At 66.2% G+C, this 20,005-nt stretch overlaps 2 protein-coding genes across 4 annotated transcripts; both read left to right on the top strand.

Annotated features, from left to right (window-relative positions):
• Window positions 1-1,661: 1,661 nt before the first annotated feature.
• Window positions 1,662-7,725, top strand: TEDC1 (tubulin epsilon and delta complex 1; the record flags this gene model as incomplete). The annotated part of the gene is made up of 8 exons (XM_080679588.1): window positions 1,662-1,802; window positions 1,899-1,977; window positions 2,429-2,631; window positions 2,904-3,059; window positions 4,090-4,188; window positions 4,490-4,576; window positions 5,087-5,260; window positions 6,467-7,725. 8 exons carry the CDS (start codon window positions 1,662-1,664, stop codon window positions 6,800-6,802), a joined length of 1,275 nt encoding a protein of 424 aa, XP_080535714.1. The 3' UTR covers window positions 6,803-7,725.
• An 8,201-nt stretch (window positions 7,726-15,926) lies between these two features.
• On the top strand, window positions 15,927-19,292 carry TMEM121 (transmembrane protein 121). 3 transcript variants are annotated; one of them, XM_080663165.1, is made up of 2 exons: window positions 15,927-16,042; window positions 17,789-19,292. In XM_080663165.1, exon 2 carries the CDS (start codon window positions 17,944-17,946, stop codon window positions 18,907-18,909), a length of 966 nt encoding a protein of 321 aa, XP_080519291.1. In that variant the 5' UTR covers window positions 15,927-16,042; window positions 17,789-17,943; the 3' UTR covers window positions 18,910-19,292. The 3 variants fall into 3 exon arrangements, with proteins under 3 accessions (XP_080519291.1, XP_080519292.1, XP_080519293.1); XM_080663166.1 differs by lacking the exon at window positions 15,927-16,042 and adding an exon at window positions 16,161-16,293; XM_080663167.1 differs by lacking the exon at window positions 15,927-16,042 and adding an exon at window positions 16,576-16,612.
• The last annotated feature ends 713 nt before the right edge of the window (window positions 19,293-20,005 follow it).

Genomic DNA, 20,005 nt, shown 5'->3' with positions numbered 1-20,005 from the left:
AGGCAGGGCCAGGCTGGACGCCTGTGCTGGTCTCAGCCGGAGCTGGAGCTGGAGCTGGAGCTGGGAGGAGACTGATGGTGGGGCCAGAGCCGAGGCAGCATGCCCTGAGGTGGTAAATGGGGCTGGGGCGTGCAGCGGGGGCGGGGCGGGGTCCCAGGGCACCTGAGGTGGAGGCTGGGGGAAGGAGGAGGTCAGTTATGGGGGCACACGGATGACGGTGACGAGCTGCTTGTGCCTGACAGGAAGGAGAGCAAAGGGGAGGACTAGGAGGAAGATGGGGTCAGGCGTGTCTGCACTCTTTGTGGGTTTGGCTGGGGCTGGGGAGGGCTGGGGTGAAGACTGACTTCCTTCTCTCTCTCTCTCTTTCCCCCCTCCTTCTCTTCCTCCTCCCCCCTCTCCTCCTCTCCCTCCTCCCCCCTCTCCCTCCTTCCCCCCTCCTCACCCCTCTCCTTCTCTCCCTCCTCCCCCCTCCCTCCTTCCCCCCTCTCCTCCTCTCCCTCCTCCCCCCTCCCTCCTCCCCCACGCTCTGATTCTTTACAGCTTTGAGGTGTAATTTACATGCCATAAACGGCACCTGTACACATTCAATGGTTTGCAACCAGTTCACAGACTTCTGCAGCCACAGTCCATTCTAGACTGGTCAGGGCACCCACAAAAGTTCCCTCGGGCCCAGTCCCGGGCGGGCCCTCCAGGCCACAGCTACCCGCTTTCTGCCTCTGCACACGCGCGTTTCTGGACACCTGACAGTGCCCGGACGGTCGGGCTGGGCCTGCGCCCACGCAGCAGCACGAGTGGCGCGAGGCTGCGGCCACCACTGCCTCCCGGGATGGCTCACCGCCCAGCCGGCAGCCCGGCCTGTTTCGTGTTGGGCTGTCGGTGAACAAAGCCACCGTGACTTCCGTGCACACGGTTCCCAGGTTCCCGGGCTGGCACCGTCGGGTAAACAGGCAGAGCCGCCAATCCGCTCTCCAAGGCTCCGTCAAAGACTCTCCAGTGGCGGGAGGGAGACGCTGGCGGTCAGGACAGAGGGGCGCTGGGGTGGGCTGGCCGGACAGAATGGACCGGGTCGGGAAGTCTGTACATGTGGATTTGGGGGGGAGAGTCTCTGTCCTCCCGGCGGAGCCCTAACCCCCCTCCCCGCCCCGCCCCGAGCGCGGCGGCTGAGCTGTCGGGGGAGAGGGGTGGCGGACCCAGGACCCGATCTTGGCCCCCCGCCACCCGGTCCCGGTGCGCGCTGCGGGGCCCGAGCGCCCCTGGCGGTCAGGCCAGAGAGGGCGTCGCAGAGGTCGGTGCTGCCCACTTGCGCGACCCTCGCGGCGGCCGGGGTGCCCCGAGCGCGGCCACAGACCCTTCCGCGGCGGCCAGGCTGATGGGTGGGGTCTGGACTAGCGCAGTCGGGTGCGGCCGCTATTGGGCCGCACAGAGCGGACCGGGAGCTGTGAACGCCGATTGGCTCAGGCTGGGCCGGAAGTGCCTCCGCAGCGGGCTGGACGGACGGCACTCACCCGCCGGGGGCACCACTCATTGGGCCGGGGCCGGGGGCGTGGCTAGGCCCGCGCGGGGATTGGGCGCGGGAGCGGCAGAGGCGGCACCGGCGCGGGGATTGGACGCGGGCACCCGCCGGCGGCGGAGCGCGGTCGTTCAAGGCCCGTGCCGGCTGCATGGGGCGGCGGCGGCGCCGGGTGGACCAGGCGGACGCGCCTGGGGCTCTGCCTGAGGCCATCGCCGCGCTGAGCCGCACGCTGCCCGCCGGGCCCAGCCCCGAGACCTTCCGCCGCGCCAAGTTCGACCGTCCGGAAGCGGTGAGGCCCGCGGGGCAGGCGGCCAGGCCCGGTGGGGCCCCGGGCGGGCCCTGGGAGGCCGCCGGGCCTGCTGACCGCCTCCCTCTATCCCCGCAGGCGCCCGCACTCTGGCGGCTGCTCTTCCGCGTGCTCTCGCTGCTGCGGGCTGACAGCGCGTTGGCCCCGCGCGCCCTGGGTAAGCCCCGCCCCTCCAGCCCCGCCCATCACGATAAGCCACGCCCCTCCAGCCCCGCCCGGGTGGGCTCGGCACCACCCACAAATCACTGGCCCCGCCCATTATGGTAAGCCACGCCCCCAGAGACACCGTCCCCGTGGATCTGACCACGCTCATCCCGTGGAAGCCCCGTCTGGGTAGGACCCGCTTTCGGGGAAGCTTTCACGCCCCTTAGGCGTTGGCCCCGCCCACCCTCGCAAGCCCCGCCCCATCAGTCTCACTTAGTCCCGCCTCATAGACTTGGCCCCTCCCACCCATACGCCCCGCCCCTCCCACTTCATCCAGGTTTAGTAAGCCCCCACCCCTCCAGGGCCTGATTTTGGGAGTCGTCGGGGGGAGGGGGGGGTCCCTTAGGGGCCGGGGTGCTGTCGCTTGCAGTGGGCGGCCCCCTGAGCTGGCCTTCTGCCCGCAGAGGCCCAGGCCCGCTGGGTGAAGGCGGCGCTGCTCGCCCAGGGCTACCCCCGGCTCGGGCTGGCTCGGCTCCCCGACGACGGCTCCCAGGGCAGCCGCGAGCTGCTCCTGGCCCTCTCCTGGCTCCTGGCCCGCGAGCCCCTGCTCGAGCGGCTGCTGGCCCAGACCCGCGTGCGGCTGGGCGACGAGATGCCTGTGTTCGAGGTGAGAGTGGGGTGAGGGTGAGCCCATCCCACCCGTGGCCCACACCTGGGGTTCGGCCTGCACCCGACCTCAGGACAGCCCTGCGCGTGGGGGTCATGGCTGTCATCCTGGCCCCTGGGCCCGCCTCTCCGCCCCTCCCCCAGGGCAGGGTGCGTGTGCCCACAGGCTCTGGCCCTGGCTCTTCTCCTGGCACCTGGGGTCCCCACGGCTCTCAGTCTCAGGGACCCCCTTTCTCTTTCCCCTTCTGGGCCTGACCTTGGCTCCCTCTCCAGTGGGGGGCCCTGGCCAGCCCTGGCCTGCCTGCCCCGCGGGTGGAAGCGGATGGCCCTGTGGACGTGCGCCACCTGCAGTGGCTGATGGGAAAGCTGCGATTTCGGTGGCGAAACCTGATGGCGAGTCAGCAGGAGCAGTGCGCGCTCCTGGGCAAGGTAGGGCCCCGGACGACTGTCCACGTGGGCGGGCGGTTACCCCCACTCCAGGCTGCCTGGCTCCTCTCCCTGCCCGTGGCCTGTCCCTCCAGGCCCTGCATGGCCGGGGCTTGGCCTTTGGCTGCATGAGGACCTCCCAGGCCTGGCTGGGGGCTCACCGGTTGGCCACTGCCCCCCAGGAGCCTGAGCCTAGGGCTCCAGGTGCTCCAGGAGGGGGCCGAGGGCCGTTTTCTGTCCACAGAGGTCCCCAGCAGCCTCAGGTTCGGTGTCACTGAGCAATGGGACGGGCTCGGGGCCTGGGGGAGTCACTGCCTCGGCACCTCCCCCTCTCACTGTATCCTGGGTGTGGGCGGCTAGGCCGTGGGCAGCTCCTGTCGGCTCTTGAAGGCTGATAGGGCTCAGCCAGTGGGCACAGGTGTCCCCCCACAGGTCCAGTGCCCGGTCTGGGCTGAGAGGTGGCTGGGCAGGTGGCCCTGGGCTCCCTCCTTGGTGCGGGGACCCCTCCGGCCTGCATCGCCACCCCCAGCGAGGGGTCTTTGGCTTGGCCGGCCTCCCCCGGAGCCCCGCACTCCCTCTTGCCTGGCCTCGGCTCCAGCCACTCCTGCAGCTGGGGACACGGCCACCTGTTACCCTGCGTGCCACCTTCAGGCCTCGCCTGGCTGGAGAGCCCTCTCTGCCCCCCAGGCCCAGACAGGTTGCTCCGTGTCCCGCCATCGGCCCCACTGGACCACGGAGCCTGTCCACAGGCTGTTTTCTCGCCACGCGGTCCTGGCACTTGGCGAACTGAGCGGGGAAGGTAGCAGAGGTGCCCTCTGCACCCCACTGTCCCCGGAGCTGGGTGGGATGAGGAGGCTGTGGGGGGAACTGCTCAGGGCCCCTCCCTCTGCAGGCTCGGGGCCTGTGCGGTCCCCCGCGGCTGAGGACGGTCCTGCCCTGGCCGATCGGCAGGTGCGCCCTCTGCGCCCTGCGTCCCCTCGTCTGTAAGCCGCGCTGAAGGGCCTGCTCAGCCTGGCTCTGCTGCTCGTTCCAGATCCACACGTTCACCCGTGGCTGCCACAGCGACCGCAGCCTTGGCCACCTGTCTGTCGCCGAGACGGAGCTGCTCAGGGACCCGGAGGGCGGCCGGCAGGTAAGGGCTGGTGGTTGCGGTGGGAGGGACTTCCAGGCTCTCCCTCTTGCCGGTGTGGGGACAAGGGCAGGTCCTCTGGCCTCTCCCACCCCTGGCCCACCCAGCGGGCAGGCAGGCAGGCAGGGCAGGACTGCAGACCGGCTGCTGTGTGTGCGCAGGGGGCGACGGGCGGGGCCGGGGAGGTGCTGGCCTCGAGGAAGACCCCCGCGTCCCAGCTGATGGTGTTGGCACCTTGGCTCACGTCCTGGCGATGGGGGTGCCTGGGGGCTCTGACGCGGCCGCTCTCTGGTTTGCGCTGCAGCTGCTGCGGAGGCTGGAGAGCGAGAACGCCCGCCTGGAGGCTGCGCTGGAGTGGCGGCGGCGGGAGCTGGTCTTCTGGCAGTGGATGGTCAGGACCCCCGACCCGCCGCCCACCCCTCCCTCCCTCCCGCCCTCCCTCCCCTCCTTCCTCCCCTCCCCACCTTCCCTCCCTCCCTCACCTTCTGCCCTCCCCCTCCCTCCCTCCTTCCCTCCTTCCTTCCCTCCCTCACCTTCTGCCCGCCCTCCCTCCCTCCCTCCCTCCCTCCCTCCCTCCCTCCTTCCCTGCCTCCCTCCCTCCTTCCCTGCCTCCCTCCCTGGTCTGAACCACAGCCACCCAGGGCGTGGGGAGTGGGAGGCCACACGCCAGCCAGGCCTGCGGTGCTGCGTCCGGGGCTCCTTCCACGTGCCCAGTGGTCCCCTCGCCACCAGCTCTGGGGGAGGCGGACGCCCACTGACCACCTGGCAGACCACGCTGTGGGAGCTGCCCGGCTGCTGTATAGCCAGGGCCCCACCCACCCCCCCCTGGCTGGGTGCTGGGTTTGGGCTGTGCGTGTGGAGCCAAGGCCTGCACCGCCCTCACTCACGTCTCCCTCCGCAGGACACGGTCCTGGGGGCCTGCCCCCCAGAGGCCTCGCCGCCCGCGTTTCCGCCCGGCCTCCGAGGGCGCGGGCGCAGGGCCGAAGCGTGGGACCCGGTGGCGTGCGAGCTGCAGGCCCTGCAGCAGGAGCTCCAGGCGGCAGTGGGCGCCCGGCGGGCGGCCTGGGCGGCCAGGGTGAGGGCGCAGGGCTGCCGGCAGGCGGTCACAGACCACGTGGGGTTCACCCGAGTGTGGCTGGCGTGCTCAGGGGTCAGACTCCAACGGAGGAGGAGGGTGTGAGGCGGGCCCCTCCCGGCTCCCATCCCAGGGGCCTGCTGCTGGGCAGGGAGAGGTCTGGAACGGTGGGCGTGGTCCCCCCCAAGTCTTCGGTATGGCTTGAAGGGCTCACCTCGCGGGCCTGGTGGGCCTGGTCGTCTTGCTGCTGTTCAGGTCCCCAAACCCCCCCCCCCACAAGGCGGTGACAGCTGATGTCTGCAGGGTTTTGTTTTTTTTAAACATTTTTATTGATTTTAGAGAGGAAGGGAGCGGTAGAGAGAGAGAAACATCCATGATGAGAGAGAATCATGGATCGGCTGCCTCCGGCACGCCCCCCACTGGGGATCGAGCCCACAGCCCAGGCCTGTGCCCTGACGGGGTATCGAACCCGCGATCCTTCAGTCCGCAGCTGCTGTGCAGGCCGACGCTCTGTCCACTGGGCCACACCGGCCAGGGCTGCAGGGGGCTTTATACAAGGAAAGGCCAGCCCTTGTCCCGGCTCAGGGCCCTTGATACCTTCCTGTTGTGAACCCCCAGGGGTCAGGGCCAGGGGGACCCCCGGGGACATGGGTAAGGCCTCCCCCGCCAGCACTGGTGGCCTCGGCCGGCTGTACCCTCAGTCCCGTGTCCCCCGGTCCAGTCCCATCCCCCACTCCCCAGCTGGAGTCAGGACTGGGCGGCTGGGCTGCCCTGGAGTGGCAGGGGGGGCTGAGGCGGGTGTCCCAGGGGTGCGTGTCCTGGGGGGGGGTCTGAACGCTGGGCTCTAAATGGACCCCACATTGTGCCCCCTGAGCCCAGCCTGGAGAGCGAGGTGGGCCTGCAGCGGGTGGTCCTGAGGGCGCGGGTCCTGCGGGATTGGGGGTCAGGCTGCTGCCCTGCTGCTGGGAGCCCACAGCTGCTGCTCGGGGTGCAGGGCGGGGGGAGGGGACGCAGTGCCCGGAAGGGCCGGCCTTTGAGCGGGTGTGGGGTTGGCCTTGCTTCCCTGGGAGCTGTGGGGTCAGGGCGCTTGGGGGCTGTGGGCCGTGGGGGCGTGCCAGGCCCAGTGAGTGCGGGGGGCCCTGGAGCCAGCGTCCCGGGGCCTGTGGCTGCTCGTGGCTCACGGGTCACCGGCGTCTCCCGTTGCAGGTCGGAGGCCAGGGGCCCGAGTGGAGTGCCGCGCGGCAGGCCGCACAGGAGGCCGCACGGGAGGCCGTGGGCCGGGAGCTGGCGGCCCTGCGGCAGGCCTGGGAGCGAGGCGGGGGCCGGGCCCAGCCCCACGGGCCCCACCGGCTGGTGAGGACTGAGGCTGGGGGGCCAGGGGGCCCGGGCCTGCGGGCTGCTGAGGTGATTGGGGCGCTGAGGAGCCGGGAGGCCTGCCTGGAGGCGACGCTGCACCAGCTCCAGGCGCAGTGCCGGCAGCAGCTGGCCAGGCTGGCGGGCGCCCTGCCCGGCCTCATCTGGATCCCGCCGCCCAGACGCTGAGGGCCTGCTGGGCCTGGGCCTGGCCTTAGCGGGGCAGAGTCCACGCTGGGTGGCCCGAGGGTCCACAGAGAAGCAGCCCCCTGGGCTCCGGGCCCCGGCCCGTCCCTGCGTGGACAGAGCTCAGCCCCTCGGCCGCCAGTAGTGGGAGCGGCACGGGCACCCCCCTCGGGTCAGGCACGTCCAGCGCGCTTGGCCGTGGGCTTTGTGGGTCCAGCGAGGACTCAGAAGTACAGGCGGAGACCTCCCTGCAGGGCCCAGCTAACGGCCGTCCCTCTGCCACCCTTTCAGGTCCCTGTCTGGGGACAGGAGTGGGGAGGGACCCTGGGCCGAGGGGGCCAGCGGAGCCAGGTGTTGGAGCGACCGGTGTGGCCTGCAGCCCGGGTGGTGCCAGGGCCGTGGGGGGGCATTGCCCTGGGCGCCCCCTGGCTGTCCGCTGTCCCTCATCCTGGCTGCTGTGCCACCTGGGCTGGGCCCACGCCTGGTGTCTGCGGGGTGCATGGAAGCCGGGGCGGGGCAGTGCCCGGGTGAGGGGAAGGCCACCGTGGACAGAGGGGGCTTTGTGGCCAAGGCTGCTGGGCGGACGGGGCTGGGCCCTGACAAAGAGCCATCTGTGTGCAGGGGACGTGCCCCCGCGGCTAGAACCCCCTCCCAGGAGACGCAGGCACCTCAGCCCTGTCCCCTCAGCAGGCCCCCCACTTCCCACGGCAGGAGACGGGCGGGGGTGGGCCACCTCCTGCTGCTGCCACTGGCCAGCTCAGGGCCAAGGCCACTCCGAGGCCCTGGGTCTCCGGCTCCACGTCCCCCACCCCTCAGTTTCTCATCAGTTTCTCCTGCCTGCCTGGGGTGGGGGGTTCGGGAGAGGGGGTGGGGAGAGGTTGGGGGGTGATGCTGGACCCACCACACACGGGCACTAGCTCCTCAGCCAGGCCCTGCCCGGACCAGGTGGTGGCCAGCAGGGCCTTTCAGGAGCCCACCCCGGCCTTGGCCTTTGGGGCTGGACCCCAGGGAGCGCCTGGGCCTGTGCCCGCCCCCCTGGCCTGGAACTCTCCCCCTGATCCCTCAGCACGCCCCCCCCAACCCAGCCCCTCTCAGGTCTCGGCATCCCTGCCGGCTCAGCCGTGGCCCTGGCACACCGCCCTGACCCTCCGCCCGCACCCCTGAAGGTGTGAGGTCACTGGTGCCCTGAGCCATTCCTGACCCCAGAGCAGGGCCCTTCTCACCTGGAGACCCCTGCCCCGTGGGGACGGCCATCGGCCGGGACGGCCTGGGCCCGCGCGGCCTTGGCTTCTAGGGACCCAAACCCAAATCGCTGTTACGAGACTCACTTCCCAAATGACCTGTGGTTAATACACTCCGTCAGCGGCACCCGTGTCCTGTGACTTCAGTGGCTCATCGAGCCTGGTCCCGGGACGCGGTCCCCCAGCACCCGCTCCTCCGTCCGGAGCCCAATGGCCCTGCCCGCTGAGGTCTGAGCGGCTCCCCACGCCGACACCAGGTGGTCCCCGCAGGCTGCCGTTTCTGACTCCCGCCTCCCCCACCTCTAAGGGCCCACGTGACCGCATTGCCCCCCCCCCCCCCGAGCCCGGCAACCTCTGACCCCTGCTGCGTGTCACGTGACAGACCTGCACCCGGCCCACCGCCCCAGAGCTGACACCTGTCCCACCCCCCAGGGCACGCACCCTGCCCCAGCAGCCGGCCGAGACCAGCATGGGTGGGGGCTGGTCTGCACGGGGATGTGAGGGCCGCGCCTGGGACCCGCCGGGACAGCCCTGCAGGAATAGGACCGGTCTGTGAGGAGTGGCTTCCTGAGGCCCCTCAGCCAGGAGGCCCTGCCTCTCAGGCCCCAGAGACAGTGCTGACCAGCCGGGGCGGGAGGGTTGATTCGTGGCGTTTGTAGCTGATAGAACCGTGAATCACCGTGAGAAACAAACCACAAGATGAGCAAAATCCCGGAGCGGGCACCTTGGAGAAGAAACAGGAAATCAGATAACTGCGTCAAGATGTTTACCTTCCGTAACCAGGGGCAACCAGGGGGGGGCAGTGCCCTGATGGCACCGGAACCCAGGGGTGGGCGCACCTGGGCTTGTGCGGAAGCCCGGGCCCCTGATGGGGTGAACCCCAACATCCAGAGCTTTCCCTTCTCCCCAGACTGAGCCTCTGGCCCATAGCTCCCCCTCCCCCAGCTCAGCCCCACCACCTGCTGTCCATCTCCTCCACGGGCCGGTGTGGGCGGGTCCCGGTGCCCGGCCCGTGTCTGGCTTATGTCACTCAGCATGACGTCCTCACGGCCCATCCGCGTTGTGGTGGGTGTCGGACGTCCGTCCCTTTTTATCGTTATTGATCTCAGAGAGGGAGAACCGTGGACCGGCTGCCTCCTGCACGCCTCTTGCCGGGGATGGAGCCTGCTACCCGGGCACGTGCCCCGACCGGGACTGCCGCTGTGGCCTCCTGGTTCACAGGTCGATGCACCACCGCTGAGCCACGCCGGCCCGGCATCGCCTGCCCTCTTAAAGGCTGAGCAATGCCCTCGCTAGCTTGGCTCGGTGGACAGAACACCGGCCTGCCGCCTGAAGGGTCGCAGGTTCGGTTCCAGTCAAGGACACGTACCCCAGTCGCAGGCTCGATCCCCGGCCCTGGGTGCAACCAATCGATGTTTCTCTCTCTCTCTGTCTCTCCCCGTCTCTCTCTAAAAATCAATGGAAATCAATGGGGGGTGGATGTCTGGGTCAAGAGCCAGGTGTGCGGGCGATGGGGACCACCGTGGTGGTGCCCAGAGATGCGGGTGTGTGGTGGGGAGGGGCCCGGTGGTGGGTCTGAGGTCTCGGGCCAGCACTGTCCACCCCAGAGGCTCCCACACGCTCTCCCACGGCGGCGTGGCCGCTCGGTATTTTCTGCCAGCGCCCTCGGCCAGAGGAACAACGAACAGCTATTGACAGAGCCGAACAACTGGAGTGTTTGGGTCCCGATGACCTGGTAGCAGTTCAGAGAGAAAGCCAAAAACAAAGCAACAAGCCGAAACCGGTTTGGCTCAGTGGATAGAGCGTCGGCCTGCAGACTGAAGGGTCCCGGGTTCGATTCCAGTCAAGGGCATGTGCCTTGGTTGCGGGCACATCCCCAGTGGGGGGTGTGCAGGAGGCAGCTGATCGATGTTTCTCTCTCATCGATGTTTCTAACTCTATCCCTCTCCCTTCCTCTCTGTAAAATATCAATAAAATATATTTTAAAAATTTAAAAAAAACAAAAAAAAAAAACCCAAAGCAACAACAGTGCACACATTGGGGGAAAAAAACAACAGAGCCCTTAATCCCCCGACAGCCGCCCCTCCCGACTGGCAGAGCGTCGGCCCTGCGCACCGCCTCAGCCTCAGCCGCTCTGGACGCTGCCTCCCGGGTCACCCCAGCCTCTCCCCGTCTGTGCCACCGCAGCGGCTGTGACAGCCTGGCAGTGCGACCCCGAGCTCCATCCAATCACTCGCGAGGCACCTGGCGCGGCCGGTCCTGTGGTGCTCCCCTCGAAAGTCCGAAACGCCTCGAAGTGCCCCAAGCAGGCCCTGCGGCACCCTGGGGTGCCTTGGCACACGCTTTGGGAACGGGGGGGCCCTACCTACTGAGGTGTTTGTGTTTCCCGCTCTGTTTCTTCCCGCTGAGGGTTGTGATGAAGCTGCGTCCTCGAAGCCGTGTGCACGGCTGGTCCCTGCCCCGCCGGCTCCTCTCTCTCGAGGCCCCGTGGGTGCGGGGCGCGGGGCGTCCACGCGGGAGCAGACCCAGGGCACCTGCCAGCCACCTCCCACAGTCTGGGCCGCACCCTCCCTCCGTGTTCTCCGCCTTTCACAGGGGAGCAGGTGCCGAGCCGTCCCGGTTTACGGGGTGGGGGGCAGGGGGGTCACCGATCCCCGCACCTGCGCTCGCCCAACGCTGCAGGATTTCTCCCTGCAAACTGCCCCCTCACATCCCGTCACCACGTGCCATCCCGGCTGCGGTCTCTCCAGGACGCCGAGGAGTCAGGACAGGAATCTCCGTCCGTCTGCATGTTATAAAGGTCCCCCCGTCTGTCATCTGGTTAAAACTCTGCTCGCCGTTTCCCTGGTGAACAGAAATTTAGGTGTTTTTTTTTAATATATTTTTATTGATTTTAGAGAGGAAGGGAAAGGGAGAAAGACATAGAAACATCAAGGATGAGAGAGAATCATTGATGGGCTGCAGCCCTCTACTGGGGGTCGAGCCCGCAACCCAGGCATGTGCCCTTGGCCGGAATCGAACCTGGGACCCTTCAGTCCACAGGCCGATGCTCTATCCACTGAGCCACACCGGCTAGGGCTAGGTTTGGTTTTAATTGAACTCATCGATATTTTGCAGCTTGTTTTTCACAGTTAACTTCTTCTTCTTTTTTTTTTTTTTGGTTCATCCTCAGCTGAGGGTATTTTTCCTACTGTTTTTAGAGAGCAGAAGGGAGGGAGGAGAGAGAGGAACATCCATGTCAGGGACACAGCGGTTGGTTGCCTCCTGCACACGCCCCCACCAGGGCTGGAGGACAGACCTACAGCCCTGCCTGCCCTTGATGGGGAATCGAACCCAAGACCCTTCGGTTCACGGGCCGATGCTCTAACCCCCGGGCGGCCGGGCCAGGCGGTTACCGTTTTGTTTAGGGTGCCCTCCCTCTGCCGTCTGGTCTCCGTCCGTCCGCTGGGTGCTCCTCCGTAGCTGGGGTTCCGAGGGAGTCGTGCTTGTCGGGATAGGGAGCCGGTTCCCAGCACCGCCTACACACACACTTCCTTCCGGGGTGACCCGTCGTGGCCGCGGGCACCTGCCCCCCTCCTCTTCCCACGACCCCATCGGGTCAGACACACGTTGCCCCTCCACCGAGGGCCCTTCGCAATGAGTCGTGAGCAGCCACGGAATTCCGTTAGAGCCTCGTCTGCATCCGTTAGGGCTTCCCCTTTGATCTTACATAAGGAATTGTGCTTGTGGGTCAGCAATGTTCTTTCACTCCAAAGCAGCTGCAGCCCCGGCCAGTGTCCTCAATGGTTAGAGCACCGGCCTGAGCACTGGAAGGTCGTGGGCTCAACTGCTGGCCAAGGGCATACACCTGGGCTGGGGTTTGATTGCTGGCCCTGGTCAGGGTTTGTGTGTGGGGGGCCCCAATCGATGTGTGTGTGTGTCTCTCTTTCCCGCCCTTCCACTCTTTCTTAAAAAATATATATATATTTTTTTATTGATGTCAGAGAGGAAGGGAGAGGGAGAGAAAGATGGGAACATCACCGATGAGAGAGAATCATGGGTCAGCTGCCTCCTGCACGCCCCCTACTGGGAATGGAGCCCGCAACGCCCTTCAGTCCCTCGCTCTATCCACTGAGCCACACTGGCCAGGGCTCCACGCTTTCTTTCTTTCTTTCTTTCTTTCTTTCTTTCTTTCTTTCTTTCTCTTTCTTTCTTTCTTTCTAAATATATTTTATGGATTTGTTACAGAGAGGAAGGAAGAGGGATAGAGAGTCAGAAACATTGATGGGAGAGAAACATCGATCAGCTGCCTCCTGCACACTCCCCACTGGGGATGTGCCCACAACCAAGGTACATGCCCTTGACCGGAATCGAACCCGGGACCCTTCAATCCGCAGGCCGATGCCCCATCCACTGAGCCACACTGGCCAGGGCTCCACTCTTAAAAAAAAAATCAATGGGAAAAAAATCTCGGGTGAGGATTAACAAAAAAGTTAATAAAAATAATTAAAATTGCAAATAAAGTGGCAGAAGTTCCCACAGCTTCCAGCGTCCTCGGGGGACATTCACGTTTCATCCCCACCCCACCACCTGTGACACGTATGTGACATGGACACCCGTGTGATACACACGCAGCAGGCGTCTGCTCATGCAGGTTTGCACGGACCCTCCCGCCCTCCGAGAAGACGCTGCAGACAGGCACCCCCACCCCGGAGTGTCCCCACGTCATGGCTTTCTCCTGTGGCACCTCAGCCAGGAAAGGACCACCGTGGCCCGTCTGACCACAGGCCCCCAGCCCCACTCCCTGAGGACGGTCAGGGCTCCCCGGCCGTGTGCTCCGTTGGTGTCCCCTCCCCCTGGTCTGCTTCCTTCTGGAAGGTTCCTCAGTCTTTTCTTCCTTTTTTTTTTTTTAATTAAACATTTTTATTTATTTCACAGAGGAAGGGAAAGGGAGATAGAAACATCCATGATGAGAGAGAGTCATTGATCGGCTGCCTCCTGCACGCCCCCTTCTGGGGATGGAGCCAGAAACCCGGGCCTGTGCCCTTGACCAGAATCGAACCCAGGACCCTTCAGTCCGCAGGTGGACGCTCTACCCACTGAGCCACACCAGTTAGGGCTCTTCCTTTTCTTGGTTAATCCTCACCCGAGGATATTTTATTTTACTTTTTTATATTTAATCACCTTTATTTATTGTTTGTTTGTTGTTGTTAATCCTCACCCAAGGATATTTTATTTTATTTTTTGCTATTTAATCACCTTTATTTATTTATTGTTTGTTTGTTGTTGTGAATCCTCACCCGAGGATATTTTCCCCACTGATTTTTTGGAGAGAGTGGAAGGTGGGGGTGGGGGGGAGAGAAACATTAGTCTGTGTCCTTGGTTAAGTGTCTTGTACAAATACACTGCATTTGTCTTCCGACAGACTCTCCTGAGTCAATAAATTTGGACTCAGCGGAGTCACCCTCGTGTTTGGGCTTAAATCTACCAGCTCACGCTGGACCCCGAGTACCCAGAACCCCCAACAGTTGCTGACTCGCAGCGTTTTAAGGGGGGTGTGAGGTATGGCATCGGTAAACTGCATTTTCCTACGCCGACCACCTCCTCACGGGCTGACCTGCCATCCTCTCTGGTGAAGTGCCTGTTCACAGGGTTCAGACTTTAGGAGTTTTTAGAATATATTCTGTGCGTCTTTTGTCCAGCGTGCGATCTGCATTCGCCGTCTCCCCCTCTGTGGCTTGTCTCTCGTTCTCGCACGGAGAAGTTCCCCATGATGTCTCCAGTGGATCAGTTCCTCTTTATGGATGCTGCTTCTGGTGTCACGTCTAAACATGTTTTTTTTTTTTTGGCCCGGCCGGCGTCGCTCAGGGGTTGAGCATTGACCTACGCACCAGGAGGTCACGTTTCGATTCCCGGTGCTGGCACAGGCCCGGGTTTCGGGTTCAGCCCCCAGTGCGGGGCGAGCAGGAGGCAGCCAATCCATGATTCTCTCTCATCATTGATGTGTCTCTCTCTCTCTCCCTTCCTCTCTGACATCAATAAAAATATATTTTAGAAAACCCAAAACATTTCTTGCCTTGCCACAGGACATGCAGTTTTTAAAATATTTTCTTCTAAAAGCTTTATGGTTTTACATTTATTTTTTAAAAGTATTTTTATTGATTTGAGAGAGAGGAAGGGAGAGGGAGAGAAACATTGTTGAGAGAGAAACACAGATCGGCTGCCTCCTGTACGCCCCCTGCTGGCGATGGAGCCCACAGCCGAGCCACACTGGCCGGGGCTAAGGTTTACATTTATTTATTTATTTATTTATTTATTTATTTATAAAATATATTTCTATTGATTTCAGAGAGGAATGGACAGGGAGAGAGAGAGAGAGAAACATCAATGATGAAAGAGACTCATGGATCGGCTGCCTCCTGCACTCCCCACACTGGGGATCGAGCCTGCAACCCAGCCTGTGCCCTGACCCGGAATCGAACCCTGACCTCCTGGTTCCTAGGTGGACGCACTGGCCCGGCTACTCTAAAGTGAACCTCCACAGCTCCCAGCAGGCTGGGTGGTGCGGGACTCAGAGCCTCCCCCCAAGAGCAGCACGAGGCAGGGCCTCCCTCTCTCCACCCCTATTGGGCCCGGTACCGGAGGGTCCAGCAGGGCGATTAGGCACCAGGAAGACATGGAACATGTCTGTCTGCAGACCGCACGGTCCTGTGTGGAGGACAGGGTGAGGGACCCACGCACCACGGTGTTAGGACGAGTCCATGGGCTCAGTAAGGCTGCAGGAATCAAGGCCCACACGCAGAGATCCACCGCCTTTCTACACACGAGCCACCCAAAGGCGAAGAAAACTTCCGTGTGTGACGGCATCAAAAGGAACGAAACCCTCAGGAACACATTTCAGGACGGTGGGCATCGCCCAGCCCGCGGGGCCCAGCGGCGGAGCGCTGACCTGGGAACCAGGAGGTCACAGTTCCATTCCCGGTCAGGGCACAGGCCCCCCCCCGCCCCGCCCCGTTCCCCCAGCGGGGGGCCTGCAGGAGGCAGCCGGTCAGAGATGCTCTCTCATCATTGATGTTCCTCTCTCTCTCCCTTCCTCTCTGAAATCATTAAAAATAGATTTAAAAAATTCTTCCTTTACGGGGAACTGCGCTGTTCAAGAGTCAACAGTTGCCCTAGCCCGTGTGGCTCAGTGGATAGAGCGCTGGCCTGTGGACTGAAGGGTCCCAGGTTCGATTCTGGTCCAGGGCACAGGCCTGGGTTTCGGGCTCCATCCCCAGTGGGGGGCGTGCAGGAGGCAGCCAATCAATGATTCTCTGTCATCATTGATGTTTCTATCTCTCTCTCCCTGTCCTTCTCTAAAATCAATAAAAATATATTTAAAAAAAAAGAGTCAACAGTATTTCCAAAGAGAGCCCCGCGCACAGGTGTGGGGGCAGGGCGTGGGCATGTCTGTTTGGGGCCACAAGGTCCCCACAACCGATCCCTTCCTGCCAACCTACATCAGATGTAACTCAGAGCGGATCACGGACCTCAGTGCATAACCGAATGGGGATGGGTCACCGAGCCCCCACTCGCCGCTTATCCTGTTCCCGGGGCCCCCTGCAGAGGCTCAGCGGTCAGCCCGGCCCCCACGAACGGGGTCCCACAGGCCTGCTGACGGGGGCGAGGGGGGTCACCGTGTGCGCGGTCTGGGCTGGGGCTGCTGCTGCTGCTGCTGCGGGATTTCAGGACGCCCCCGCCGGCCGTCTCTCGGCTGCGGCTGAGGAGGGTGGAGAGGATTCCGGGCCTGCGCGTGGACCTGGGGGTGTCCGGCTCCCCAGTGCCGCCCGCGCGCCGCCGCTGCGCAGTGCTGTCGCCGTGGCAACGGCGCCGGACCCCATCCCCGCGGGCGGCGGGGCTCGTGGGGCGCGGGGCGGGGCCTCGGGCGGGGTTGGGGGGCCGCTGTGGAGCGGACCGCGGAGGAGGCGGCCTGGGCCAGGCGGAGGCTCGGGGCCCGCAGGGCGCAGCGTCTGGCCGGGGGCGGGTAGGTGCGGGGCCGGCGGGCGGCTGCGGCCGTGGAGCTGGGCGGGGGCGGGGGCGGGGGCGGTGGGGCGCGGGCGGGAGGCCTGGGCGCAGCAGCGAGGCGCAGCCTGCGGGAGCGGCCCAGCCCCTCCTCGGACCTCGGTCTGGTGGGGGCTGTCGGGGCGGCAGCCCGGGTCCCCCCCGTCGTGGGCACAGCGGCTGGTTCTGGGGAGCAGAGCGCGGGGCTGGCGGGCGAGAGGCCCGAGGCCGTCTGTGAGTTCCGGGCGGAGGGCGTGTGGGGCCCGGCGACCCGGCAGCCGGGGCGGGAGGGGCGGGCCAGCTGCGGAGCGGGTGCAGGCCCTTCTAGAAGGGCTGTGCGCGCAGGGACCAGGCGGCTCCGTGCACTTGCCTGCGGATGGGGTCCCGCTCGGGTTTGGAGTGACCGCGGGGGAGTGGATGCGGGGAAGGGGTGAGCCGTGCGGGAGCGGGGAGGGAGGGGGCGGGGGTGCCGCTCCGGCTCGTTGGCCCCGCTGAGCTGCGGGAGGAAATGCCCAGGCCGCCGCCGCCGCCGCCGCAGCCAGAGGAGGTCCTGGTGCGTGTGTGGGGGGCTCGCTGGGCCAAGCTTGTCCGCCCAGTGGGGTGAGCAGAGGGGGTGTGTCTGGGTGGGGAGCAGCGGCACCCTCTACTGCAGGTGTGAGCTGAGTGGTGGGGTCCCGGGGGGGGTCCCCCCATCAGTGAGGGCCGCATGGTCACCGGAGCAGGCCCAGCACTTGCTCCCATCACGGGTGGCATTGCATTTTATGTCCCTGTCTAGACACGACAGTAAACAGCGCCCTGGGCCGCTGCCATGGAGGGGCGGGGGGTGAGGGGCCTGGCGGGGAGTGAGTCTGCGAGTGACTCTGGGTGGGTGAGGGCGTGCGGGCCTCCGGGTCCCCCCCCCACCCCCCGGGAGTGAGCCGGCCCAGGGGTGCGACCCTCAGCCTGGTGTGGGACTCTGACCAGCACAGCCACAGCAACTGGTGCCAGGGGTGTGGGAGGCCCCGGGCTGCGGACCCCAACCGGGTCCAGGTGGGCACAGCCTGGGGGGCTTCCTGAGTCTCGCGTGAAGGTGCAGGGGAGGGCGTGCAGGGGGCCCCTCCAGTGCGCAGGCAGCGGGGTGTGCTGGCCAGGGGCAGGTGCCAGGGCCAGGGGCAGGTGCCAGCCTCCCAGGCTGTGCGAGCTGTGGTGGGAGCAGCGCAGAGAACGGTCCTCCTGCCGTGGAGGGTGGGCCCCGGGGAGACCGGTCGGCCGGGCAGGGAGGCTTGTGGGATGGAACCCTCAGTACGTGGACGCCTCTCAGTCCTGGATCAGAAACCCGGCTCTCAGGATGGGGCCCGGGCCTCCCGGCCTCCCCGCTCCCCAAGGGCGCAGGCCCGCCGGGCTTGGCGCGGGGAGAGAGGACGCCCGGATCCCCGCGGGAACGGCCTCAGGCGTGGGGCCTAGGCCGCCAGAGCCGGAGGGATGGCGGCGTGGGCTCCGCAGGGACGAACCACCGGGCCCTGGGGACGCGCGCGCACGCGGCGTGGAGAAGCCACTTCCGTTCCGTTTCATTGCGGGCGGAGGCGGGAAGCGGAGCGCGGGTCTCCGCTGGGGCTGCAGCGCCCCCTGGGGGCCCTGCGGCCGACTCCGGGTCCGGGACGCGCATGGGCGCGCGCGAGCCACCGAGGGCGCGGGAGGAGGGGGGAGGCCGCTCCGCCGCGCTCTGACCTTTCCTCTCTGGTCTCCCCAGGTTCCGAGCTCGCGGGCCGGGAGCCGTGGCGTCCTCGGGGCGGCTGGACGGGCCCCGCGGCGCCATGTCCGCCGGCTGAGCGCCGCCGCTGCCGGGCCTCGCCCCGCCTTCCGCGGGGGCCGCGCGCCCCCAGGCCAGGGTCCCGGCGGCCCACCATGGTGCTGCCGCCCCCGGACCGGCGGCACGTGTGCCTGACCACGCTGGTGATCGTGGGCAGCATGGCGGTCATGGACGCCTACCTGGTGCAGCAGAACCAGGGCCCGCGCAAGATCGGCGTGTGCATCATCGTGCTGGTGGGCGACGTGTGTTTTCTGCTGGTGCTGCGCTACGTGGCCGTGTGGGTGGGCGCCGAGGTGCGCACGGCCAAGCGCGGCTACGCCATGATCCTCTGGTTCCTCTACATCTTCGTGCTGGAGATCAAGCTCTACTTCATCTTCCAGAACTACAAGGCGGCGCGGCGGGGCGCGGGGGACCCGGTGGCGCGCAAGGCGCTGACGCTGCTGCTGTCCGTGTGCGTGCCCGGCCTCTTCCTGCTGCTCGTGGCGCTCGACCGCATGGAGTACGTGCGCACCTTCCGCAAGCGCGAGGACCTGCGGGGCCGCCTCCTCTGGGTGGCGCTGGACCTGCTGGACCTGCTGGACATGCAGGCCGGCCTGTGGGAGCCGCCGCGCACCGGGCTGCCGCTGTGGGCCGAGGGCCTCACCTTCTTCTACTGCTACATGCTGCTGCTCGTGCTGCCGTGCGTGGCGCTCAGCGAGGTCAGCATGCAGGGCGAGCACATCGCGCCGCAGAAGATGATGCTCTACCCCGTGCTCAGCCTCGCCACCGTCAACGTGGTGGCCGTGCTGGCGCGCGCCGCCAGCCTGGCGCTCTCCCGGGACAGCCGCGTCTCGGCCATCTTCGTGGGCAAGAACGTGGTGGCGCTCGCCACCAAGGCCTGCACCTTCCTCGAGTACCGCCGCCAGGTGCGCGACTTCCCGCCGCCCGCGCTCGCCCTGGAGCTGCAGCCGCCGCCGCCGCCCTCGCAGCGGCGCAACTCGGGGCCGCCTCCCCCGCCGCTGCACGGCCCGCCCGGCCGCCCCCGCGCGCCCTCGCCCACGCGCGACGCTCTGGACACGTGACAGGGCCTGCCCGCCCGCACCGCCCCCCCCCCTCCAGACTCCCGCGGGGGGGAGGTGGCGGCGGAGACATTGGCTGGTGGGGTGTGCAGTTTGCATGGAAGGGGTGGGGCGGGCTCCCCACGGGGCCGGGTGCTGGGAGTGCTTGGCCTGCAGCTGCTTTTTCATCTCAGGGACCCCTCGGACCCCGGACCTCAGCCCCCTCCCGCTCAGGAGCAGCGGGTGTGCGGAGGGGAAGGCCCTCCCCTGCCTGCGGGGCCTGGGAGGGGAGGGAAGAAGGACGGGAGGGAGGTCGGGTCCCTGGGGTCCCTCCTGGGGGCCTCTGGCTCAGAGTTGGGGGCCAAGAGGCCTCTGTCATTTTAAAGACTCATGTTTACAGTTTTGTACCCGAAGTCTCACGTGCTGCCTGTTTGCGTCCTGGGAAGGGGGAGGGTGTGTGTGAAAGGGTGATGCTGGGGGGGGGGGGTTTCCTCGGGGGTCGGGGACCATTGCTGCCGTCCCAGAGAGCCCTCTCCAATCTCAACTGTCCCCATCCCCAGGGGCACCCTAAGGCTGACCCAGACCCACCCCCATGTCCCTGCCCCGCCTCTTAGGCCCAGAAGTGTCTCCAAGCCCCCGAGTCTGCTGCGGTGCCCGAGGGCCCCCCAGACGGGGCCCTTAGGTGAGGAGCATGGAGCCGGGCCTCACCCCACCCCGCCTGGCCCTGGAGCAGACGCCCTGGCGCCCACAGCGGGCCTGGCCCAGGCAGCCTGGCAGCCCGGAGGGGCAGGGAGGACGGCACTGACGCCCACTTTAGATCTTCCTGGCCTCGGCTAGGGCCCCTGCGCTGTGGTGTGACCTGGGCGCCCGTCAGACCCAGGGGGTCCGATAGCCTCTGGGGGGCTGTCGCCCTGGCTGGGTGCCTGCAGGGTGCCTGGGAGCGGTTAGGCATCTCAGGTGGCGCGGAGCATGGTGGAGCCGGGGCACTTCCCCATGGCATGGCCCAGGCCCCTGACCCCTGACCCCTGACCCCTGACCCCTGAGGGTCTGTGCCAACCACTCTCAGAGGGCTGGAGCTGGGGCACGGAGGGGTCCCCTGGAGCCTTTCCTCCAGCAGCGG

This window comes from Plecotus auritus (genome assembly GCF_963455305.1).
Source record: "Plecotus auritus genome assembly, chromosome: 1".
Taxonomy (NCBI): domain Eukaryota; kingdom Metazoa; phylum Chordata; class Mammalia; order Chiroptera; family Vespertilionidae; genus Plecotus; species Plecotus auritus.
This window is presented reverse-complemented; position numbering and strand designations above follow the sequence as displayed.